This window comes from Orycteropus afer, unplaced genomic scaffold (genome assembly GCF_000298275.1).
Source record: "Orycteropus afer afer isolate SDZICR_OR568_19922 unplaced genomic scaffold, OryAfe1.0 scaffold00066, whole genome shotgun sequence".
Classification (NCBI taxonomy): domain Eukaryota; kingdom Metazoa; phylum Chordata; class Mammalia; order Tubulidentata; family Orycteropodidae; genus Orycteropus; species Orycteropus afer.
The window spans coordinates 3,399,313-3,425,480 of NW_006921653.1; the positions used below are offsets into that span (position 1 = coordinate 3,399,313).

The window sequence follows — 26,168 nt, forward strand, 5'->3', positions numbered from 1 at the left end:
TATCTATATAAGCTTGTGAAAAGCATTTGTTTTCTCTTACCAGGCTGGTAAATGGTAAACAACTAAAGCCTTTACTCAGGGTCCTGAATTTTTGCCTAAGGCACTTGACTGCTCACCAGAAGGCTGGCGGTTCAAACCCACCAGCCACTCCTCGGAAGGAAGGTTGGGCAATCCTACTTCCGTAGTGATACTGCCTCGGAAACCCAATGAGGGGTCACTATGAGTCGGGGCCGACTCGACGGCAAACAACAACAACAACAACAAGAGGTCATCAAAAGTGTATTTGGTTTAGAACATAGTCATCTAAAACTACTACTCTGCCAATTGGAACTGTAGTCCCTAACTTCTCAGCCTAGTCTCCTCTAAGCAAGTGATCCAGAATTTATACTAGCACTGCTGCCAAGTGGCAGTGAGTAGATTCCAATTCATGCGGACCTCCTGTGTGTTAGAGTAGAACTGTGCTCCATGCAGTTTTCAATGGGGTTTTGAACCCATTAGTTCCGGTTCAACTCCCTGCTGAGAATTTGCATTTCTACCTGTGGTGGTGGTGGTTGTTATGTGCTGTCCAGTCCGCCCCCACTCATAGCGACCCCTCCTTGGGTTTCCAAGGCAGTATCACTAGAGAAGTAGGATTGCCCAACCTGCCTTCTGAGGAATGGCTGGTGAGTTTGAACCACTGGCCTTCTGGTTAGCAGTCAAGTGCCTTAGGCATTATGCTATCAGAGCTCCTTACTGAATACATTTTAAGATCTTTATACATGAGAATCTGTAAGTATCACCTGGGAAATGCACATTTTCAGTAGGGGGTCAAACCAGAAGAACCATTTGGAAATCCTGGTTTTCAGGAGCTGTTTTTTTCAAGAGTAGGACACTGAACCTTTCTTCCAAGGTGTCTCTGCATAGACTCAAACCTCCACTCTTTTGGTTAGCAGAACGAGTAGGCTAACCTTTTGCACCACTCAGAGACTGCTGCTGCAGAATTTACCTACCTGTAGATTTAGCCTGAACAGAAAATAAAAATAGACATTTATATTCAGTGAACTGTAAAATTTGACTTGAGTAATGAGACTTTTACTACTAAGGGGAAAAGGTAATGTTTGCCATGAGTTACACCTTTATATTTCTGTACTTAAAGTAAAAAGTTGACTTAGCATAACTTATCTCACCAGATTCTCACAGCACCTTTGGGCACCAGGCTAGATATTTATCATTCTCCCCATTTCATGGATAAGGAAGGCGAAACTCTGAGAAGTAAAATGCTCAAGGTCGAGAAAAAGACTGAGTCAAAAGCTTAATACTTGTCCACTGAATCTAGGACCCTTTCCCTCAGCCAGGCTTCTACTGTCTTTCTACTAATCAAGCAAAGCAGTACAGCAGAGGCAGCCCGCTGGAGGGTCACAAAAATCTGACTTCATTTCCTAGCTTTGCCTCTCATTATCTTTGTGATACTGGGCAAATTCCGAATCCCACTGAGTTATAAGGTTACATACATTTTAAAGAAGCGTTAACAATAACAGAAAGATAGTCAGAAAATCCCCAACTATTTGCAGACTAAATAAAGAAGTATTAGACACAATCCTTGTCTTCAGGGAGTTTATACCCTGTTTACAAGCCCTTTCCAAAATTTAAAAATAAAGTGCAAGTAACCAAAAGCAGCTGAAAACCTGTGTGTGAGCCAAATTCTGTCTGTTACAGATATCAGGCTACAGACATCAAGCATAACTTTGGAAGCAGCACTTTAGGGCAGCACTGGAAAACCCTGAGTGAAAAGCTGCTGTGCTTTGCATTCCAACATCTTGGGGAGATACTAATGAAATGCCCTATGAATACAGTGACCTAATTCCATTACAAAAATAGGTGACTCTTAATGAGTAAGGTAGCTTCTCTCCCAAAGCCTTCAGCAAAGGTATGATCTTAGAAAACACATACACACAGAGTTTTTAAATGGGAGATAGTCTAAGATTATAAGCTATTCCAAAATGCAAGCAATGATGTGTATTTCAATAGTAACCTGCATCAGACGGCTTTGTGAACATCACATTTCTACCACTGAAATTTAAGGATTACACCAGTACTACTATGAGATCTGCCAATTTAATACAGCTCATCAGTAAGAAGGTGATAAAATAATCTCTCAAATCTGAAATTCTTCCAATACTGACCTGAGCTTCTATAAAGAAAATTGGTAAATGGAGAACAAACTAGAGAGGTGGTGATCTTAGAACTTTGTCACTTGAAAACCACCACCATCACCAAGTCAAAAGGAATTCCCTCCCAACAGCTGCATATTTAGACTGCAAGCATTTGATTGCATTTACGTTGTGGATCTTGGACAGAATAAGGACCCAGTGAGCTCCAAGGAGAGGTAAGGGATTGTTACTGCCTGGTGGGACATACCGGCCAGGTCTTCCTGTAGAGGAGGGCGTTTCCCCCAGCCAGGCACAGATGACTTCCCATGCTAACACGTAAAAGAGAAGGTCAGGTCTGTGTAGACAAGCTGTGTGCAAAAGCACATTACTTTTGGGTGCTAATGCTTCCCCTCGTCTTCCTCCTACTCCTCCTGGGAGACAGCAGAGGTTCTGGAGTCCAACACACCAGGGTTCAAGTGCCTACTCCATCATTTACAAACCTTTCATTCCTTGAGACTTGGTTCCTAAATTTTTACAACCATAAAAGCAGTGTAGCAATGTATACTCCAGCACAGGACCAGCTATGACCTACACCACACCGTGTGACCTGCCACTGTTTTCCCTGGGCTGCTACCTGATACCAGGAAAATCATTCAAAAAGAATGCTAAGTGATGGTCATCAAAACAGGAGTAGGGGAGAGAGGAGAAAAATACATTAACATTCAAAGGAGAACATTTAATGACCCATTTAGGTTGTACAGCCACATAAGATTAAATGATATACAGACCAAGGGTCGCAGAATCAAGTGATTGTAGGATCAAGCAGATAATGCTCCTGAGTGAGGCAAATCCAGGAAGCTAACACAGAAGGCTGTGTGCTGGTGACCCGGGAGCACATGCCTTATCAGGAAGGGGCAACTAATACGAATGGATTATTTATGCTCCATGCTAGCAGATTTTCTCACTTTTCAAGACAGGATCCAAGTCTGGACTGTTATGTGAAATTTCCTGAACACTGTTCAGGCCACACAAAATTAAGCCTCCAGTTCTTTAGATCACCTGTTCTTTCAAGAGGTTGAGAATAATGCAAATGCTACACTGCCCTCCAAAATAAACCTCCACAATCCTTCATTTTTCTTCAGGGCAGTATAATAGAACTGCAGCTTTAGTTTCAATTAGGTATGATCTGAATCCTGGCTCTATACTATCATTATTCACTAGTTGCAGGGCAACTTAAACTGTTGAGCTTCAGATCTTCCTCACTTGGGAAAAAAGGGAATAACATACCTAGGTCAGAGAGTTGCTCTGAGGATTGCAAGAGAACTCAAGTACCTACCTATTTCAGGGTCTGAGACAATGAGAACATGTTAATCCTCTTCTGCCACCCTCACTGTAAAAAGAAAGACAGCTTGCAACCAACAACACAGAAACACAGTTAATAAAATAGCCAAAGGATGATATCAATGGGTGGCTAAGGAAAACAGAAGGTCTCTAAGCAGAGATACCATCTAACCTCAGGAATGGCTGTGAAACCTGAGCCTACCACAGACATCACATTCTTGAATGGTTTCATCAGCTCTCAGCTGGGGGAGCAGTCAGTGGCAGGACAGGATTCTCGACCATCAACGAGGTCCTGGAACAGAGCCCTTTACTAGCACTGAAGCAATCCTCATTGCAACACTCTGCAGGTGCTGGGACATGCAGAGGATCGACGGCTGAGCTGTAGTAAACCAAGCAGAATGTGAAGAAAGACAGGAGGCACAGGAGGCTCAGAGACATCTTAAAGTAAAGGCAAGGTTTGGGAGCAAAATGATCAGTGAAATGGCTCTACAGGGGATGACTGAGGTGATCAATTACTAAGTAAATTCTGCTGTGTATCTATAGCATATGACAGAAATTTAGCCCTTACCATGTGCAGCTGTGCCGGTTGCTTTGTAACTATTATCTCATTTTAAGGAAGTAATATCATACCCATATTGCATATGAGGAAATGGAGGGTCTGAATGCTGAAAAGCTGGGATTAGAAACTCCATTAGTCAGAAACCCAAATCGCTACTCTCTTAAACTCTACCTACTGTTGCCACAGTAAGGCTAAGAAATTAGAATTTAAGCATAATAAACTCTCCCCTCAGTCTTTAACTCCACCACTCTCTCCTTCCTATTACAGGGCACATATTTTTAAAAGCTGTCTGAAATCGTCGCCTCCACTTCTTCAGCTCACAACATTACCCAACCCTCTGTCATCACACTTTGCCTCTCCCCTCCCTTCCAACACACACACACACATGAACATACACACAAAGGGCACATGCAACACTGGCAAAGATGACCAATGACCTCTCATTACTGAATCCCATCCAATGGTCCTTTTCTGTTTTATGTTACTTGACTTCTCTGCAGAATAAAACTAGTCCCAACTCCTCATAAACTCTCATTCTTTTCTGATTTTCTGATCCACTCAAATTCTTTGGCTACTCTTTCAAAAACTCTCCTTTCCTTAGGGTTGCTTCTTAAAAATCTCTGTCAGCCCTTTTTCCTACTCTCAGTCTACCAGCCAGTTTCATCCTGGACAATCTTATCCATTCTCATAGCTTCACCTATCACCTAAATTCCTGTTTATCACTTGTTTGACCCTAAAATTTACATAATCATCCAGAAACACTCCCCTAGGCTCCAGACCTGTATCTTCAATTACCTAGTAGACACCTGAACATGGATATTACATGTTGTTGTTATTGCTGTTATGTGCCATCAAGTCAGACGCGACCCCTCCTTGGGTTGCTGAGGCAGTATCACCACAGAAGTAGACTGCCCAGTCTTCCTTCCGAGGAGTGGCTGGTGGATTTGAACTGCCAGCCTTCTGGTTAGCAGTCAAGTGTCTTAGGCACTATGCTACCAGAGCTCCTGGATATTACATGTTGTTGTTGTTGTTGTTTGCCGTCGAGTCAGCCCCGACTAATAGCGACCCCTCCTTGGGTTTCCGAGGCCGTATCACTACGGAAGTAGGATTGCCCAACCTTCCTTCCAAGGAGTGGCTGGTGGGTTTGAACCACCAGCCTTCTGGTGAGCAGTCAAGTGCCTTAGGCACTATGCTACCAGAGCTCCTAAGGATATTACATAGACATCATGAAATCAACAAATCTAAACTGAACCACACCCATCCCAGTATGTGTTCCTCCTCTCAGGGCTCTATATCACTGAAAGAAACCAACACCCACACCAAATACCTGGGAGGCCTCCAATACTCTTCTTCCTTTTTCACCATAACCTAGTCAGCCACTAATCCCTCAGTACATCTCAAATTTATCATACTTCTCCATTCCTCCCCTATAGATTATGGCACTTCATCTCTGACCACACACAGCATTTTCACATGTTCCATTCTCATCAGACCTTCAAAAAACCTTCCACAACCCAGGCATCAGAGCTGCCATGTAACCTACCCATCAGTTAGAATACTTCTATGTACACCCACACCATCCCAATCCCATCATTCTGTATTGGAACTGTTTGTTTACTTCTGGACCCTTAACTATGCTGTACACTCCCTGAAGACAGTCTAGTTCAGGGCAGGAACTTGCCCTCCTTGTCATTATATTCCCAGGGCCTAGGACAGGATTAAACTCTCACCAAATAACTTTATGAAAGACGCCAAGTTAGCACAGTTGACATTGAAGGACAGGTAGGGATTTTGGAAGAGTTTGGAAAGAATGGAGGAAAAGGAGGTCATTCAAGCAGCAGGAATGAGAATGAGAAAAATCAAAAAGCTAAACACAAGGAATGATGCTGACAATCAACAGTTTGCTTAAAGTAGAGAGCTATCAAACAGATTATGAATTATCTTGCATTGAGTTTGAGCAAAGATTAATGGAAATAATGGAAGCAAAAAATACCACTTATGTAACACTTAATTTATAAATACATATTTTAACTTAACCTCACAATGATGCTATTAAGTAGGAATTATTGTCCCCACAATTCAAAAGATTAATTATGGGCAGATTTTCCCAAAGTTTATTGTCAACTTTTAACAATTAGAACCCAACATACTTTGGCTTCCTCACTCCAGAATCTTAAACACTACAAAAATAACTCCTCAAATTTGATTAGTAACTGTACCTCAATAATTGCCCTACCACACAATAATTTGGAATTAGAGAGCAAAAGAAAGACATGGCTACGTGTGGGTAATTTAGGAAGATGAATCTGTCAATGAGAAGGAGAGATCTAAGAGATACAGAAGGAGCTCTGGTAGCATAGTGCCTAAGGCACTTGACTGCTAACCAGAAGGCTGGCAGTTCAAACCCACCAGCCACTCCTCAGAAGGAAGGTTGGGCATTCCTACTTCCATAGTGATACTGCCTCGGAAATGCAAGGAGGGGTCGCTATGAGTCGGGGCCAACTCGATGGCAAATTACAACAACAACAACAAGAGATACAGAAAGAGGAAGTCAGTGTGGGGACCAAACATGAGACCGGGGGTCCTCAATCTGGAAGAAGACCATGGGATACCTAGGAAGGGACAGAGTAAAAGAAAGGTATTGTAACAGAAGGAATGGCAACATTAGGTAAACGAAAAGGAAGTATCAAATAGAGTACTTAGGTTTTAAACTCTTGTGGTCAAGAAAAGAAGGAAATATTCACAAAAAGGGATAAAAGAAAAAGTGATTTCTTTTGAGGAAAGGAAAATGAGTTAAATTTTAAGTATGTGGAGTTAAAGGAACATCAACATATGGGACACTCTAATGTAGACTGGAATTTGGGGAAGACAGAGAACAATTATGGAATCATCACTCAGAGGTGATGCCGGGCACCAAGTAGACATGAGGTCATGTGAAAGAGGACAACAGAAGAATGAAGGAAGGTCTGCAGGTGACATCTGGAGGAGGACTCCATTTAGACAAGGTAGAAAATGGAGAAACAGAAGGAAATTCTCAGAGGCCAGTAGAGAGTAAAATTTCTTGTTTCCCAAACCTGAGTAACAAACTTGATTCCAGAAAATTCAAACAGTATGTATGAGTTCATTAAATTCCCAACTCTTCTGTATAATTTTGATAGGAATTATTAACAAAATAGGCACATGGATTGCCCAAAATATACAAATCACCAGACATATCAGATGTTTCTGGATACTGGAATTGATTCTAAAAGAAGAAACACAAAAATGAATTACATAGATTATTTAAGTAGTGTCCTTCACTGGCATCAAAAGATGCAATTCTTGCTAAATGTACATCTTACTACCTTCTTATACAGATGATAGAGAGTGTGCTTTTTTATGCACTGTTTTCCTGGTCTTGATAACTCTTCCATTATTATACAGTGAGTTGCTAGCCTGTTGTTATTCCTTTCCTTTCATGTGTTTGTTCGTTCTCTCCCTCTGCATTTACTTATTTGAGCTTTATTAAGATATAGTTTACATATTATAATATTTATACATTTTCAGTAAATACAAAAAATTGTGCTACCATCACCATCTCCACTTTTTATCACCTTATAATGAGATCCCTTGTGCCTTTTCCATTTACTCTTAACTTCCAGCAAACACTAATTGACTTTCTACCTTTAGGGATTTGCCTTTTCTGGACATTTCATCTAAATGGAATCATAAAGTGTGGTCTTTGTGTTTGGCTTCTTTTCCTTAGCAAAATGATTTTGAGGGTCATCCACAGTGTAGCACCCATCACAAGGTTTATATATAGAAGGAAACTTACATTGTTAGTTACCAAGGGTGGGAAGGGAGGGGAGGAAACACTGCAAAAATAATTTTTTTTAACTAAAAAAAAAAAAATAATAATGTAGCATGCATTAGAATTCATCGCTTTTTACTGCTGAACGGATACACTACATTTGTTTAATCATTAACCAGTTGAGAGACATTTGGATTGATTTCACATTTGGCTATTATGAATTATGCTATTAATATTCATATACAAGTCTTTGCGTAGACATATGTCTTCATTTCTCTTGGATATATACCTAGTAATGGGATTGCTGTGTTGTATGGTAAACTCATACTTAGCCAAACTGTTTACAAAGTGGTTCTATCATTTTACATTGTCACCAGCAATGTATGAAGGTTCCTGTTTCTCTACATCATCACCAACACTTATTACTGTCTGATTTTTGATTTAGAGCCATTCTAAACCCTTTTCCATTCAGTTGATTTTGACTCCTACCACAGGACAGAACAGAACTACGTCCAAGTGGCTGGTGGGTTCAAACCACTGATCTACTGGTTACCTGGCACAAGCACTCAACTACTGTACCACCAGGGCTCAGAGCCATTCTAAAACTCAAAACCAAACTCTGTGGCATTGAGTCAACTCCAACTCATAACAACCCCCATTGGGTTTCCGAGGCTGTAAATCTTTTATTATTATTTTTTTTAATAGTGTTTTGCGTGCAAATTTACAGAGCAGAATTTGTTTTACATTCAACAGTTCCCGTACATTTGACTTCACACCCCGATTACCATCCCCAACCCTAGCCCGCTCTCCTCTTCTCCCTTCCCTGCGACTCCCTCTTGTCTGTCCAGCTTTCCATCCATGTGAATGTAGCCCCTCTGGTGCCCCATGGCTAACTGCTCCAAGGGGTGTATCTCCGTACAGTAGGTGGGTGCATCACCCTGAGTTGGGTGTTTGTTCTGCATGTAAGTCTTTCTACTGTTGGGCTGAGGGCCAGTCCTTGGGAGTAAGTCCTGTCCTAGGCCCAAAGGGTATCCTTGGGCCATAGTCTTGGGGGACCCACCTGACTCCATCTGACTAGTAATTCTGGTCATTATTGTGTTATTGAATTTTGTTCCACATTTTTCCTCCCACTCTATCCAGAATCTCCAGTTTTGATTCCTTCCCAAGTGGTTAGCATGGGTAGCCAGGCACCATCTAGTTCTGTTCTTGAGGTCCATCATATCCTTGGACTAATTGTTTCCAAATGCCCTTGATTTTCTTTACTCTTCTTCGCATCAGACGAGAGGCTATCTTAGATGCCCACTCGAAAGCTTTTAAGACCCCAGTCACTACTCACCAAAGCAGGTTGTGGAACAAGATTTTTATGTATTATGATGTGCCAATTGAGCCTGGTGTCCCCCAATATTATGGTCCTGAGTCAGCAGGTGTCCCAAGGTGTTTGACTGTCTCTGAGAGATTACTCCAACTCTGTGTTCTGTTGCTTCGGTAACGACTGGTTATTTTGTATCACCAGTATCTATGCAAGGTTCTCTTCAGTTCAATCTATCATTGGTCTAGTGTACATTCCTGTTTGCTGACCCTCATCTGATCATCTCCATGGTCTATGTATTTATCTATAGCCAGGTATTTGGTCTTAGTGGTACTGCAGTATTTGCCTCTGTCATCTATCTCTTATGTGCACATTTCAGTGTCCTCCCCTTTCCCCAATGTTATCATGCTGGTCACAGACTCTTTCCCTAAGCAAACCCTTCCTTGACTTTTTTACAGTAATGGGCTCATACAATATCTGTCCTTCTGCAATTGACTTATTTCATTCAGCATAATGTCCTCCAGGCTCATCCACGTTGTGAGATGATTCGCATATCCTTCATTATTCTTTAATGTGGCATAGTATTCCATTTTGTGAATGTACCAAAATTTATCCATTCATCTGTTGTTGGGCATTTAATTTGTTTCTATCCCTTTGCTACACTGAATTGTGCTGTGATGAACATGGGTGTGTGTATGTCTGTTCATGTCCTGTCTCTCACCTCTTTAGAATATATTCCTAGTATTGAAATTGCTGGTTCAAATGGTATTTCTAATTTCTGTTTTTTAAGGAAACGCCATACCACTTTCCACAATAGCTGTACTATTTTACAGTCCCATCAGCAGTGTATGAGAGTTCTAATCTCTCTGCAACCTCGCCAGCATTCATTATTTTCCATCTTGTTGAATTTTGCTATTATTGCTGGGCTGTGATGATAGCTCATCGTTGTTTTGATTTGCATCTCTCTAAGGAGCTCTGGTGGCGTAGTGCCTAAGACATTTGACTGTTAACCAGAAAGTTGGCAGTTCAAACCCACTAGGTGTTCCATGGAAGGAAGATGGGGTAATCTACTTCCATAAAGATTTACCACCATGGAAACCCAGTGGGGGTTGCTATGAGTCAGAATCAACTCGATGGCAGTAAGTTTGGTTTTGGAATGGCTAATGATTGTGTGTATTTCCTCATGTGTTTGTTGGCCACCAGTATATCATCTTTAGTGAAGTGTCTGTCCGTGTCCCTTGCCCATTTTTAAATTGGACTGTTTGTCTTTTTTACATTGAGGTGTTGAAGTTTTGTATAAATTTTAGAGATAAGTCTGAGGCTATAAACCTTTAAAGAAGTAGACTGCCCTATCTTCCTTCCATGGAGCGACTGGTGAGTTTGAATTGTTGACTTTTTGGTTAACAGTCAAATACCTTATCTGTTATGCCAACAGAGCTCCTTCTAGAGCCATTCTGGCTGTCACTGCCATATTGTCAGTCCTGACTTATAGCGACCCCTCCTTGGGTTTCTGAGGCAGTATCACTACAGAAGTAGATTGCCCAGCCTTCTTTCCGAGGAGTGGCTGGTGGATGAAATAGCATTTCATTGTAATTTTAATTCTCTAATGGTAGCATAGTGCCTAAGGCACTTGACTACTAACCAGAAGGCTGGCGGTTCAAACCCACCAGCCACTCCTTGGAAGGCAATCTACTTCTGTAGTGATACTGCCTCAGAAACCCAAGAAGGGGTCGCTATGAGTAGGGTCTGACTTGATGGCAAATAATGACATCAACAATGAGTAATGAAAGGAGCTCTGGTGGTGGAATGGTTAAAGCATTTGACTGCTAACCAAAAAGGTCAGTGGTTCGACCCAAATCTAGCAGCCACTCCTCAAATCTAGCAGCCACTCCTCAGAAGAAAGATGAGGCAGTCTGCTTCCGTAAAGATTTTACAGCCTCAGAAACCCAATGGGGGTTGCTATGAGTCAGAACCGACTTAGTGGCAGTGAATTTGAGTTTTTAGTGAGTAATGAAGGAGCCCCAGTTGCACAGTTGGTAAGTGCTTAGCTGCTAAGACAAAAGTGTGGTGGCTCAAACCCATGAGTTGCTCTGAGCAAAAAAGATACAGCAGTCTACTTCCATAAAAATGTACACCCTTGGAAACCCTATGGGGTGGTTCTACTCTGCGCTACAGGGTTACTATTAGTCAGAATCAACTCAGTGACAGTGAGTTTGATTTTAGTTTTTGGTAATTAGTAATGATGTTAATTATCTTTTCATATGTTGTTTGGTGAAAGGTCTATTCAAATCTTTGGCTGTGTTTTAGTTAGGTAGTTTTCTTATTATGAAGTTGTAGATATATAATATGCAAATATTCTCTCCCACACTCTTTTCTGTGCCCTCCTTACTGGCCAACTGTTCTCTTCCTTACCCACTTTTACACACTTCATCTTTTTCCATGGAGTAAATCATGTTAGAATTCTTGTTAGCAAGTAAGGTACAACTGAAGCCGAAGAGGAAAACTGAGTAACTTGGACAAAGAAACATAAAAGTAACATGTGTTTGCCAAGTGAACACCTTGATATGTCTCCATGAGAAGCTAGATTAAAGAAAAAAAAGGTTTGCTAAAATCCATGGATTATTGGTATGGGGTTTAGGAAAACTTAACTGTCTCAATCATTCTCCCCAGCAAAATTTAATAAACAAAAATAAAGTGAAGTTTTTACCTCCTTCCCTTATTTTAAAAATACTATGACATAGCACCCAAAAAGGAAGGAATTTAAGAGCGCATAAGGCATTTGACTGCTAACCAGGAGGCCAGAGGTTCAAAGTCACCAGCCATGCCTCGGAAGGAAGATTGGGCAATCTACTTCCATAGAGATGTTGTTGTTGTTATGTGCTGTCAAGTTGGCCCCGATTCATAATGACCCCTCCTTGGGTTTCCAAGGTGGTAACACTATGGAAGTTGATTGCCCAACCTTTCTTCCAAAGAGTGACTGGTGGGTTTGAACTGCCAGCCTTCTGGTTAGCAGTCAAGTGCCTTAGGCACTATGCATTCATACAGATACTGCATCTATGGAAACCCAAGGAGGGGTCACTATGAGTCTGAATAGACTCAATGGAAGTGAGTTTGGGTTGTGGTTTAATCATTGCCTAGAAAGGAGCTCTGGTAGCACAGTGCCTAAGGCATTTGACTGCTAACCAGAAGTTCAGTGGTTCAAATCTACCAGCTGCTCCATGGAAGGAAAATGGGGCAATCTACTTCCTTGAAGATTTACCCCCTCAGAAACCCAGTAGAGGTTGCTATAAGTTGGAATCAACTTGAGGGCAGTGAATTTTTCTTCTTTTCTTTTTTCTTTAGAATCATTGCCTAAAGGAGCTCTGGTGGCATAATGGTTAAGACATTTGGCTGCTAACCAAAAAGTCAGCAGTCCAAACCCACCAGTTGCCCTATGGGAGGAAGATGGGGTAATGTACTTCTGTAAGGATTTACAGCTTTGGAAGTGCAATGGGGGTTGCTATAAATCAGAAGCGACTCATTGGCAGTGGATTTAATCATTGTTTAAACCCAAGGGGGGGTTCTCTATGAGATGGGACCAACTTGACAGCAATGAGTTTGGTATTTGGTAAAGGAGCTCTGGTGGCGTAGTGGTTAAAGCATTTGGCTGCTAACCAAAAAGTTAGTGGTTTGAACCCACCAGCCAGTCTCAAGGAGAAAGAAGAGGCAGTCTAATTCCCTAAAGATTTACAGCCTTGGAAGCCTTTCAGGGGCAGTTCTATTCTGCCCTATGGGGTCACAAAAGGGTTGCTATGAGTCATAATCAACTAGATAGCAGTGGTTTGGGGTTTTTAAATCACTGCCTTGAGGAGCTCTGGTGGAGTAGTGCCTAAAGGCATTTGACTGCTAGCCAGAAGGCTGGAGGTTCAAACCCACCAGCCACTCCTCAGAAAGACTGAGCAATCTACTTTGGTAGTGACACCACCTCGAAAACCCAAGGAGGGGTCTCTATGAGTCAGATCTGACTCCACAGCAGTGAGTGAGAAGGAGTCCTGGTGGCACAAGAGTGCTAACTGATAGGTCAGTGGTTCAAATGCACCAACCACTCAGTGGAAGAAAGATGTGGCAGTGTGCTTCTATAAATACTATAGCCTTGAAATCCCTATGGAAGGAGCTCTGGTGGTGTAGTGCCTATGCGGCAAGCTCTACTCTGTCCTATACAGGGTCACTATGAATCAAAATCATCTTAACAGCAAATGGTTTAGTTTGGTTTTTTAAATCATCACCTAATATTCCATTAACTAAAAAAACACCTTTTAAGGGCCTGCTATACACCAAATACCATAGAGACGCAAAGCACGGCATGGATAAAAAAACAAACAAAAATCCACTGCCATCAAGTCAATTCTGACTCACAGTGACCCTATAGGACAGAGTAGAACTGGCCTCAAGGATTTCCAAGGCTGTAAATCTTTACAGATGCAGACAGCCACATCATCTTTCTTCCACAGACATTTCAGTTACATTCAAGCACTTAACCACTGTGGCACCAGGTCTCACTAAGGGACGGATAGAACATCTACGTTTCGAAAAGAGCTGATTTGAGGGAGAGAAAAAAATTACTGAAAATTTGTTAATATATTGTATCCATCACCAACCAAATCCTTAACTACATATGATAGTTGGGAAGTAACAGACCCAACAGCAGAAAGAGAAATAACACATCCTCTACTTTCTGGAAAATTCCTACATACACTTTTGCCTTCAATGTATTCTTTACCTGCTGACTCAGAAAATGTGCAGAGACAAAAGTAACTGCTTATGCTAGCCAGAAGTTTGCTTTGTACTGGGGTGGGGTGTGGGGGCAGTGTGCAAGGTTACTTGGGTTCTCTTGGCAGCTGTATGGTTTAAGAGCAACATCAGTGAGGGGACATGAAAGTTCCACACAGTTTCATTTCATGAGAAACACAGTGACTTCTCCTATACTAAACTATCTTCCCTAAGCACATTTTACTTTAGCAGCTAGCTTTCCAAAAACTGTTCTCAGGATTTCTCTCCTAAGTCAACACCTGAGGAAAGCCAGGAAACAGAATAGACAGGGCTGCTAAAGAAGAAGTGGAGAAAATTATGTTTTTATAGTATTCAATATCACATACACATATAATCTCAGTGAATCTTTGTTAAAATGTTATGACAAACGTGAAGCTCAGAAAGGCTAAGGTGTTTAGCCAAAACCACACACCACTCACTGAAACCCAGTTTAATTATCCTTCCTGGTCAAACTTTCATGTTGAATGGAATATAGTATAGAAATATATATATACATATATAAATACAGGGGCTCATTAAACATTCAAATGATAATTAAATTCTTACATGTGAATCCATGTTTGGGGAAGGGCTAATAAACTCATGTGAATTTCCTTCCTGATACAGATTTAATAGAGCCTTTAGTCCAAATCCAGGAGCTCTAGCAGCACACTGGTTAAAACATTTGGCTGCTAACAAATCATCAGCAGTTCAACCCCATCAGCTGCTCAATGGGAGAAAGATGAGGCAGTCTGTCTTCCTTAAAGATTTACAGCCTTGGAAACCCCATGGGGCAGTTCTGCTCTGTACGGGGGTTCTGTAGGGTTACTATGAATTCCCATCAACTTGACGGTAGTGGATTGGTTTCAGTTCAGATTCGTAACAGTCAAGTAACTTGTGGAAGTCACACACCTGTTTAGTGTAAAGCCAGAACTAGAACCCCAGAGTTTACCAACATTGGGATGTTCAATGCACTTGAGTTTAGAAACACTCCTGAATATATCATATACATATCAGTGCTAAATCTTTAAAAAAAATCCAGTTGTAAATTAGAAAACAATAAACTCGTTGCTGTTGAGCTGGTTCTGACTCATAGAGACACCATGGATCACAGAGTCGGACTGCTCCACAGGGTTTTCTTGGCTGTAATATCTACAGAGGCAGTTAGCCAGGCCTTTGTTTCCTGGAGCCACTGGGTGGGTTCCAACTGCCAATATTCAACTTAGTGGTGGATCACAAGTGCAATTATATATACATTCATTTATATATAACCAATTTCCATTTAATTGATTCAAAGTCATGGATACCCCATATGTGTTAGAGTAGAACTGTGCTTCTTAGTTTCCCACGGTTGATTTTTAAAAAGTAAATCATCAGGTCTTTCTTCTGAAGAGCTTCTGAATGGACCTGAACATACACCCCTTCAATTAGCAGTCAAGTGCGTTAACCATTTGCACTACCCAGGGACATCCTCAACAATATATCTCCACTAAATATTATAATATTTTTTTTAAAAAAAGGAATGAGTTAATGCAAAGTGTGGCATCACCTTGAAGAAAACAATTTTGCTTTTGCTCTTGCTTCTTTGGAGCCAAATAAGGCTAAGGAAAAGAAGTAAACAAGACCAAAAGGGACTACTTGGGGGCCAATGCTGACTAAGCCTCAGGAATCATGATGTAATCTATCACTATCACATGGGGAACAGACAAGACCCCTAAAGCATTAAGGCTCAGTGGAGCTTCTGTGTTGGTGACCATGCATGGGAGAGGGTAGCACATCCCTCTTTGGGATGTGGAAACTAAGCACTGTGACCCCTCGCAGACTGCACCTCTTAGGTCTCTTTCTTTGTATCCTTTTTGGTTGTTGTGGTAGCTAAATTTATGTGTCAACTTGGCTATGCCTGGTTGAGTGGCTGGGCAGCTGGTGGTAGTTATTCCTCATGATGAGACTGACAATCAACTCCATAGTGGAATCTACAACAAGCACCTGAGTAGCTACCTTTGCGATGTCGTCTGCTTCCTGTATATAAGGAGAAGCCTTGGGAACAGTCTCTGCTCATGGCACGCTTAGACCCTGAATTTAGCCATGGAGCCTGCTGTGCTCTGTTGACCTTGGGACTTACAATGGACTTAAGATAATGGCCTGCTGTGTGGTTTGGTAACTTCAGGACTGTGCCTTTTTATTTGTCGACCTTGGGCTTGTTAGCCTCAGCAGCCAGTAGCTGCCTGAGTGAAGAGATGCCTCTAGCTTCAGTGGGCTGGGAGCAAGAGGCAGAGCTGAAGTCCAAGCTCGAGGGGCTTTCACACAGCCCCTAGAGCCTGGCACTTTGAACTCAGACTTAAAGCCTCCAAACTGTGAGAGAATAAACTCCTGTTTGTTAAGGCCATCCCACTTGTGTTATATTCTTGTCAGAGCGGCACTAGGTAACCAGAACAGTCGTGATAAAGTTGTAGCTGTTAGTATGCTCTTCATGAGATTCTGGGGTCAATGAGCAAATTAACAATCCCAAAGGGGCAGTTGAGAGCTAGTAGGGGCTGGAGCCTACCTATCTGGGTAGTGTAAAAGAAGTTATCATTCTAACTTGTGAGCTCAGATCCAGCTCTGGGTGGCTAGGGTAGGGGAAAGAGTGTGTCACATGAGTGGCTGGGGAGGAGGAAGAAGTAGTGGGAAGGTGAGGACTGGATCCATTTGTACGCCTTAAGAATTGGACACATGCCGACCCATATCACCCAGTTAGCAACAATGGTGGGATTTTCCCACTTTGCTCCTTGTTCAGTGCAGGCAGAAGTAGATATGAGAAGGCAGTATAAGCCAACATTTACTGAGTGCATTTTTTAAGGCAGTTATTCTTACCTGCCTTATGTATTATCATAAACCCATTGCTATCAAGTTGATTCCAACTCATAGTGACTCTACAGGACAGAGTAGAACTGCCTCATAGGGTTTCTAGGGCTATAAATTTTTATAGGAGTAGCTGGTGGGTTGGACAGCCAACCTTTTGATTAACAGCTGAATGCTTTATACACTACACCAGTAGAGATCCTTATTTATTATCTCACATAATCCTTACTATAATCCTATGGGATTATTATTATGATTTTCATTCTAGAGATGAAGACACTGAGTCACAAAGACATTTAAGTAACTTTCCCAAGGTCACTGTCATCCAGAGCATAACTTCCACAAAAACGGTCCCAACTTAGTGCAGGCTGAAAGAGGGCACAGAAATAGGCACCTCTTGTGTGGTATACAAGAAGCTCTGGTGGCAAAGTGCCTAACGCATCTGACTGCTAACCAGAAGGTTGGCAGTTCAAACCCACTAGCTGCTCCATGGGAAAACGATGAAACAATCTACTTCTGTAAAGATTTACTGCTTTGGAAACCCAATGAGGGTCACTATGAGTCAGAATCGACTCAATGGCAGTGGGTTCAGTGGGTCTGTGTGGTATATAGGTGTTCATATCCAAACAGTATATGCATTTTCTGAATCTTGGACACATATACATTTTTTTTTTAAATATCAAAATATTATACATTCAAATTCTTTCCCAATTTTTTTCCTTTTTTCCCCCAGAAATTAAACAAGGAATAACCTATGCTGAACCAAAGCTTCAACTGTCTCCAAGTGTTTCCTGACACGCATTTTTGCCTACAATCCATCACAACTGAAGAATGGGGCTCAACTTGACACTGACAAAACTACCAGGTAAAACCATAGCAAAAGATGCAAAGAAAATCTTATTTGATCAATAACTGTTATTTAAACTGTATGGCAGTGGGTTTTAACAGCCACAGAACAAAGTAACAAAATAAACCAGCATTTAGCCTTGCCTTCGATTAAGTCTAAAACAGCAAGCACACAGGATTGTGTTTCTGAGCTCAATTTAACTTGCTGTGACTTACTTTTAAACATTATTGCTTATCTAGAGGCCGCCTCTAAAATTCATATTAGAATTAGACCAAAAAAATTTGAGAATTATTATCTTTTTTAACTCAAACTAAAGTACATAGTACTTTCCAGATTGAATATTCTAAACCAAGGTTCACTGATGTTTCCTAGAAGCCAGAGACAACATCTGTCTCCTCTACTGGGTAACTGTCTAGAAAAGGATCACCCAAGGGCAGCTGTGCCATGGCAGTGACACCCCCAGTTTGCACTTTTGTATTTCATGCCCACCCTGGCAGGCAGAACAGTGACACACTGTTCACACTTCCACATTCTGTGTCAAAGGATAACATGTCCAATGAGCAACACTGGATGGAGCAAAATCACTGATGGCAAAATTACCAAGATTCTTCAGCACTTTTTCTATCATTCACAATGTGGCTGCAATTAATAAGACAGATTGTAACTGATGCCTTCTGTTATAGAATGACATCTACTAAACACCAGATATTGTGCAAGAAATAATGTTTACAAGGAATCTCTTAGGAGATCCAACAAAATGGTTATCATTCATTCCATTTTACAAAGCCATTAAGTTACTAAACTAGCTCTATCCAACAGGCTTTTCTGCAATGATGAAAATGTTCAATTTGTATTGTCCAGGTAAGCCACATGTGGTTACTGAGCTACTTAAATGTGGCCAATACAGAGAAACTAAACTTTGAATTGCCTTTTAATTTATTTACATTTAGAAAGTCACAAGTAGTGCTTTTATCTGGCTAGAAAGCCCATGCAGCTCACACACACACATACATACAACACACGGACAACACCAACTTCACACATACAGCACAAAACTATTTACTATGAAACTAGAGTTCTTAAGGGAGCTCTGGTAGCGTAGTGCCTAAGGCATTTGACTGCTAACCAGAAGGCTGGCGGTTCAAACACACCAGCTGCTACTCAGAAGGAAGACTGGGCAATCTACTTCCATAGTGATACCACCTCGGAAACCCAAAGAAGGGTTACTATCATCCGGATCCAAACTTTAGGGCACTGGGTGGGTGGTGGTGGAGAGTTCTTAAGTCTTCACATTTGTCAATTTGATGTCACAGGAGTTAAGAGGGAAAAATAAAAGAGATTTTTTTACTTCAGTTATCACTCTGTATCAAGTCCTTGCTAAATGATACTGGGAATAACAACCTAGTGAACAAGGAGTATGTGAGAATACAGTATGTACACTGTAAAAACAACTTTTAATTTTTATTAATTGAATCATAAATCTATTGTCATGGAAAATGACCCCTAACTTGGCCAAGTTCTTCATGGGCAAAGAAGTACAATATGATAAAACTGCCTGGTAAAGAAGGTAAAGAAGGCTGTTTCCTTTTAATGGTCTGAATAGAAACACTGCATGGGGAAGTACTTCCGAGAATGCCTGGGAGCTCTGGGAAAACCTGGGTCAATCATGGAGAAAAGAAGAAATGATGGGGCTGGCAGAAAAGAACGTGACCTACACCTAATTCTGAAGAATCCAATCAATCAAACAAAATTCTCTTTATTAAATTGTGAGCCTTCCAGAGCAATCCACACCTTATTATTTCACAAAATAACCCATAGCAGACTTTAACCACCGATTTGTTTAAGCTGCATTGTAAATGTGGAATTTGTTAATGAAGTAATAACTGGGTTCAGGCCTATCCCATAGAATTAATAAGTCCTATATTCCAAAATGTTAATCCCAAACACAAACTAAGGAAGCAAATACTGTGAAGTAACACGACTAACAAGTTGAAAACCATACCATCTCAGAGCCACAAAACAGTTCAATAACCACTGTGGAATGAGGCACTCTTACTTGATACTTTTTACTTATAAGACACAGAGTACAAACAAAGACTTTCTGACATTCTGAATTAAGACTCTATCTTTAGTAATAATCGTAATTGTTAAGTAAACATCATTTAATAAGAGTGTCTGTTCATATAATTAAAACTTTAAAATATTATAATGATATACTGAAGAGACACACAATCTCTACCCACCCTCTGGGAGTATGGGTTCTTCCACTTCACAGTGGATATGCACAGCTTTCTGTGGGCAGATTCAACAAGCCCACACAAAGGGTTGAATGCCTAGTATGTCTTGTATACTCCCACTGCCATCGAGCCAATTCCGACCCACAGAGATCGCGCTGGCCAGAGGAGAACTGCACCATGGGATTTCCAAACCTGAAATCCTTACAGAAGCAGATTGCCACGTCTTTCTTCCAGAGAGTGGCTGATGGGTTTAAACCACCAATCTTTCTGTTAGCAGCCAAGACCCTAACCACTATACCACTAGGACGCCTTCTACTATGCTATAGCTAGTGAATTATTCTATTTACATTTGTTTTGAAAAGCAATTGGCTGATGAGCCATCATTTCAGGAGATGATGTAACTGCTCCTTTTCAGGCAGGCTGTACCCCACAGCTGGACCTTTTATCTCGATAAAAACTAAACTTGCCTTCACTCTGCTTCCATTAAGGTTCTATTCTAGGTTAGATGAAAGTAGTAACTGCTAATAGTTTAATTGGGTAAATTAATTCAAACAAATATCTTAGCCCCATTAAAACTGCATACATAAAGGTCCTTCTCATGGTGTTAATGCTCATGTGGATCTTCTGATGCACAAAGTCAAAACTGCAACACTTCATCAAATCAAAACAGATTTGAAGGATACTGTTCAAGACAATGTTTGAAACTGGCAGTAGTAATACAGATGGTAGCTGAATCAGGCATTTTAAACTTGTAAAGCTTAATAATGCTCTGGGTCTTGTAACAGGCTAGTCCAGATATAAATTACTAGCCTGTGCAAGGATATTTAAGCCAGGAAAACCAGTTTATAAAAACACTCATAGCAGGGAATAAAAAGCAAAGAATTAGAAAGAGAACATGGTTACTCACAGAAAGCCTACACTTAAAATTTCAACCAGCAATTTAAGAACCTGTTTTGGGATTATAATCATCAAAACTATCTTCCCTGTTTCATTTTTTCAAAGAAGGGAACCAAAATATATACTAAACTGTCTGTTATGTAGAGCAATGAGGGTTAAATGCATGCTGTTACTTCTAAAATAAAATAATTACTAAATATAATTGTAACAAACATTATTAATTAGTGTATAGTAAAAATGTATAAATGGCTTTTCTTGTAGCCTTGCATCCAAAAAATGAATTTGTAAATTGTGTTAGTTCAGGTTCCCCAAAAAGCAGGTAACAAAACATGACTCAAGGGCCCATAGATTTATTTTGGGGTAGGGGGAGGGAGAACCTGCAAGGGAAAATGCAGAGGGAGCCAGAGGAGGCCAGGACACCCTTGAACTACAATGCAGCACTGGCCTCAGCTAGGAGAGAGGGAAGGGAGGAAGGCTGAGCAGGAAGAGTCAAACTGAGGGCAGTTTTTAAGAACACTTTGAACAGATGGATAAGGAATCCTCCAGCCAAAACTATTCCTCAGAGGAGTCCTTTCTCTCTCAGGAAAGACCTGTCTCACTATCCCAGTCACACTCAGTAGTGGCTGGGAGTTGACCACGGGAAGCACAGCATTGGCAATTGAGTGGGGATGGCTTCAGAGCACTGAAGAGCTGTCCATCAATTACGCTCCTGGCAGTAGGAGAACTAAGAGGCCCATTTTCATAGCTGGCACATAAATCAAGTGCTCCTAAACCATAAACCACTTCACTGATTATATGATAGAGGGTAGCTCTTCAGGAACGTGAACTAAAATATCCAAGAAGTAAAAAATTTTAAAAAATTCATACAATAAATGCAATAGGTGTAACTCAGACTTATGCATAATAATGTACAAGCCCACGTTTATTTTTAACAAACTGTCTCTTTGAAAATAGTTCAATAATAGTAAGAAGAAAACAAAATTAGCATTTTTCACTGGGTTAAGGAGAAAGACTTTATTTGTGGATATTTTTAATTATACAAACACATTTTAATGAAAAATACACTATGGTATATACGTTTTTCTGAAAATCAGCATTAACTTTCACAGCTACCTATATTAAATTCTACTAATGTGAAAAATTACCTAATAAATTAAGCAAGTCACATCTTCTATCTAGGACTTCTGTAATCTACAACTTTGGAAGACTGTAGATTTCCTTTTCATTTATTAATAATGATAAAAAAAAAAACTCAGAAAGATCCACTAGTTTTACTCCTTCTGAACTCTTTCCATCGCTATACAGCCTGCAACTGAGGGAGGAGGGGAGGAGCTATAGTTTAGAGACAGTATCAAAGACTATACCAAAACAATGACCATGTGCTAGCCATTTTATTTTTTTTGTTACAGGAAATTTCCATTTTTTACCCCCACATTTTGTTGATTCTCTTTGCTACAATATCAAATACTGAATTAAAAATCAGGATGATGTACCGTGGTATATTTATTTTCATTTTCAAAAAGTTGGTACAGGGTATCAGAAATACCAGTTTTTACTCAACATTAAAAAACATACATACCAGTCAAAGATAAAAAGGTTAAGGGTCTTTGGTGTGCACATGTGTATGTATGTATGTGTGTATGTGTGTGTTGGGGTAGGGGATCAATTCCTTGGCCACTCTAAACATTAATAATGCATTAAACTGACTCTTTAAATCACTGATGTCATTTTAAAACTCACTCCAAATAGCAAGGTTCCAATCAGTGCATGCACACAAAATACTGAAGTTATGTCTTCCCACTTCTCCTACAGATCATGAGCTGCACGGCCAAGGGAGTAACACTCCAAGTAACATGAGTGATGGACCGGGAAAGAACACCACCGCTCACAATGAATTTGACACTATTGTCTTGCCTGTGCTTTACCTCATTATATTCATAGCGAGCATCTTGCTGAATGGGCTAGCAGTGTGGATCTTCTTCCACATCAGGAATAAAACCAGCTTCATATTTTATCTGAAAAACATAGTGGTTGCTGACCTCATAATGACACTGACATTTCCCTTTAGAATAGTACATGATGCAGGATTTGGACCTTGGTATTTCAAGTTTATCCTCTGTAGATACACTTCAGTTTTATTTTATGCAAACATGTACACTTCCATCGTGTTTCTAGGGCTGATAAGCATTGATCGCTATCTGAAGGTGGTAAAGCCATTTGGGGACTCTCGTATGTACAGTATAACTTTTACCAAGGTCTTATCTGTCTGTGTTTGGGTGATCATGGCTGTTCTCTCCTTGCCAAACATCATCCTAACAAATGGTCAGCCGACTAAGGAAAACATTCATGACTGCGTGAAACTTAAAAGTCCCTTAGGAGTCAAATGGCATAAAGCAGTCATTTATGTCAACAGCTGTTTGTTTGTGGCTGTGCTGGTGATACTGATTGGATGTTACATAGCCATATCCAGGTACATCCATAAATCCAGCAGGCAATTCATAAGTCAGTCAAGCCGAAAGCGAAAGCATAACCAAAGTATTAGGGTGGTTGTGGCTGTATTTTTTACGTGCTTTCTACCATATCACTTGTGCAGAATTCCTTTTACGTTTAGTCACTTGGACAGGCTTTTAGATGAATCTGCACATAAAATTCTGTATTACTGCAAAGAAATGACACTTTTCTTGTCTGCATGCAATGTGTGTCTGGATCCAATCATTTACTTTTTCATGTGTAGGTCATTTTCAAGAAGGCTATTCAAGAAATCAAACATCAGGACCAGGAGTGAAAGCATCAGATCCCTGCAAAGTGTCAGGAGATCGGAAGTTCGCATATATTATGATTATACTGATGTATAGGGGTTACAGGCCACAAGGCCGCCTTCTCTCATTTGTTAAAGTGAATATGTAAAAAGTGTAAATAAATGTTTCTTTTGATTATCTTTGCTTAAACTCATTAAAATATGGATAAAGAGAGAATTAAAATGATCTAGCATTTGGGCATGCCTTGGAGCTGAGAAATACATTAAGGCAAAGCAAAAATGATACAAACAAGAGACAGTGTACAACTGAATGTCAGGTTTACAACTCAATGTTTAAGGGCTGGAGGGGGCAGGAAAAGCCACAGCAAAGCCTGTGCACCACAGCCCCCTCCCTGGAACTACCACTGCTATGAAGCAGCTTTTGCAGAGAACAGAAAGTACAGAGGAGAGAAATAGCTACTCAGTTTTGGGTTCCAAAGTTTGGGAAATAGGGGGATACTTTCAGCACAGCTTAATTACTGCAAACATAATTGAGTGAAGTACTGATCACTAGGCTGTTCAACATTCCATCTATGAATGATCTCTGATCTTTAGCCATCATCCTTTCACTGTGTTAATCAATGTCTTCTGCCTACTGGGAAAATCCTGTGAGGTAGGTGGGTGGGAAGCACAAAAGTTCAGCTATGCTTTTTGTACAATATAATCAAAAGACCAAATTACGTGATTTTAAACTTAGACTATTTCAGGGGGTGGGGGGGTGGAACATGATTAATATTAAAAAAGTGGATTTTGGATATAATATTACTGAATTTACTTTTTCCATTATTCCCCTATACTACATTTAAATCCCGAGGGTAGAGAAATAATATGAGGCTCAGTTAATAAATAAGTATATTTAGTTCACCAAATAGTCATTTAATAGTCTCTTTGGTTTATGAAAAGGAGCCCTAGTGATGCAGTAATTAAAGTACTCAGTGGTTGACCAAAAGGTCAGCAGTTCAAACCCATCAGGTGCTCTACAGGAAAGAGATGAGGCAGTCTCTTCTGTAAAAATTACAGCCTTGGAAACCCTATGAGGCAGTTCTACTTCAGGGTAGAACTATAGGGTCACTGTGAGTCAGAATCAGTGGGACAGCAGTGGGTGGGTTAGTTTGTTGTTGTTTGCCGTCGAGTCGGCCCCGACTCATAGCGACCCCTCCTTGGGTTTCCGAGGCAGTATCACTACGGAAGTAGGATTGCCCAACCTTCCTTCCGAGGAGTGGCTGGTGGGTTTGAACCGCCAGCCTTCTGGTGAGCAGTCAAGTGCCTTAGGCACTATGCTACCAGAGCAAAATAGTCTTCCCTTTAAACTGTGGGAGCTCTGGTAGCATAGTGCCTAAGGCACTTGACTGCTCACCAGAACGCTGGTGGTTCAAATCCACCAGCCACTCCTCAGAAGGAAGGCTGGGCAATCTACTTCCACAGTGTTTCCTCGGAAACCCAAGGAGGGGTCGCTGTTCAACTCGACAGGAGAGAGTTTAAACTATATTCCACTTTTAAAAGAATACAATTAGATGGAAAATAAAAACTTAACATGAAAAGAATCACCAAGCCAAGTCAAGATGAACAAAAGTAAGTTCTTAAATCTTAAAAACATTTTCTCCTTCTTAAACATACATCTTAGGGCCTTAACTCTTCTTCAAAGCCACCAGCTGTGCAAGGATTAATTAAGTGCCTGATTTGTGCCTAATACTATACTAGGACCTAAATCTAAATTTAGATTAAATACTTAAGTCAAAATAACATGTGTGGGTGCACATACACACAGATAAGGGCAGGGAGGAATGAAGGCATGTTTGCTGACTGAAAGAGGGCATTATAGTCAGCTACCAAATCCACTGACATTTAGTCAATTCTGACTCATAGAAACCCTATAGGGCAGAGTAGAACTGTCTCATAGTTTCCAAAGTTATAAATCTTCACAAAAGAAGACTGCCTCATCTTTCTCCTACAGAGTGGCTGGGGGATTCAAACCACCAACCTTTTGGTTAGCAGCTGAATGCTTTAACCACTATGCCACCAGAGCACCTTATAGTTAATTGTTGTTGTTATGTGCCATCAAGTTGGACCTGACTCATAGTGACACGACCCCTCCTTGGGTTTCTGAGCCAGTATCACTACGGAAGTAGATTCCCCAACCTTCCTTCCGAGGAGTGGCTGATGGGTTTGAACCGCCAGCCTTCTGGTTAAAAGTCAAGTGCCTTAGGCACTATGCCACCAGCTAGTAGAGACAAAAGACATACATAAAACAGTACAATACTTCAGTAAGACTCTTGTAAACCCTTGGCTAAATTCTATAAAGCTAAAGTAAGCAAAAATGAAGGTGCAAGCATAACTTATCCCAACAGCAACTATCACTGAAAGGAACACAAGCATGAATCGGGGACTATAAAATATCTAGTAAGTACACCAGGTTTGATGGAGGGATGGATGGTAAAAGGGTTAAAAAATTATCTAATGACTTCTGTCAAAATATCCATCTCTCTGTCAAGATTCCAATTCCACGAATTTAAGGGGCATGAATTTATATCCACCCCATTTGATCATTTTCATGGGCTGTCCCCTCTCCCTCATGGGTGGCACCAGCTATGCTTTCAACCAGCTTACGTGAAAAGGCAATTTGAAAGTTTAAT

The 26,168-nt window shown here is 40.7% G+C and overlaps 2 protein-coding genes across 2 annotated transcripts in view; one reads left to right on the forward strand and one right to left on the reverse strand.

Annotated features, from left to right (window-relative positions):
• The window catches only part of MED12L (mediator complex subunit 12L), a 518,530-nt gene that overhangs the window by 139,954 nt on the left and 352,408 nt on the right, over nt 1–26,168 (reverse strand). The window lies entirely within an intron of this gene.
• GPR87 (G protein-coupled receptor 87) lies at nt 17,589–23,593 on the forward strand. Its single transcript, XM_007940168.2, has 2 exons — nt 17,589–17,622; nt 22,551–23,593. Exons 1-2 carry the CDS (start codon nt 17,589–17,591, stop codon nt 23,591–23,593), a joined length of 1,077 nt encoding a protein of 358 aa, XP_007938359.1.

Excerpts from the sequence above, each read along its gene's own strand:
- GPR87 (XM_007940168.2), top strand. The coding sequence starts at position 17,589 with ATGGGGCTCAACTTGACACTGACAAAACTACCAG. Across the intron at positions 17,623-22,550 it reads GACACTGACAAAACTACCAG|ATCATGAGCTGCACGGCCAA; the intron begins GTAAAACCATAG and ends CTTCTCCTACAG.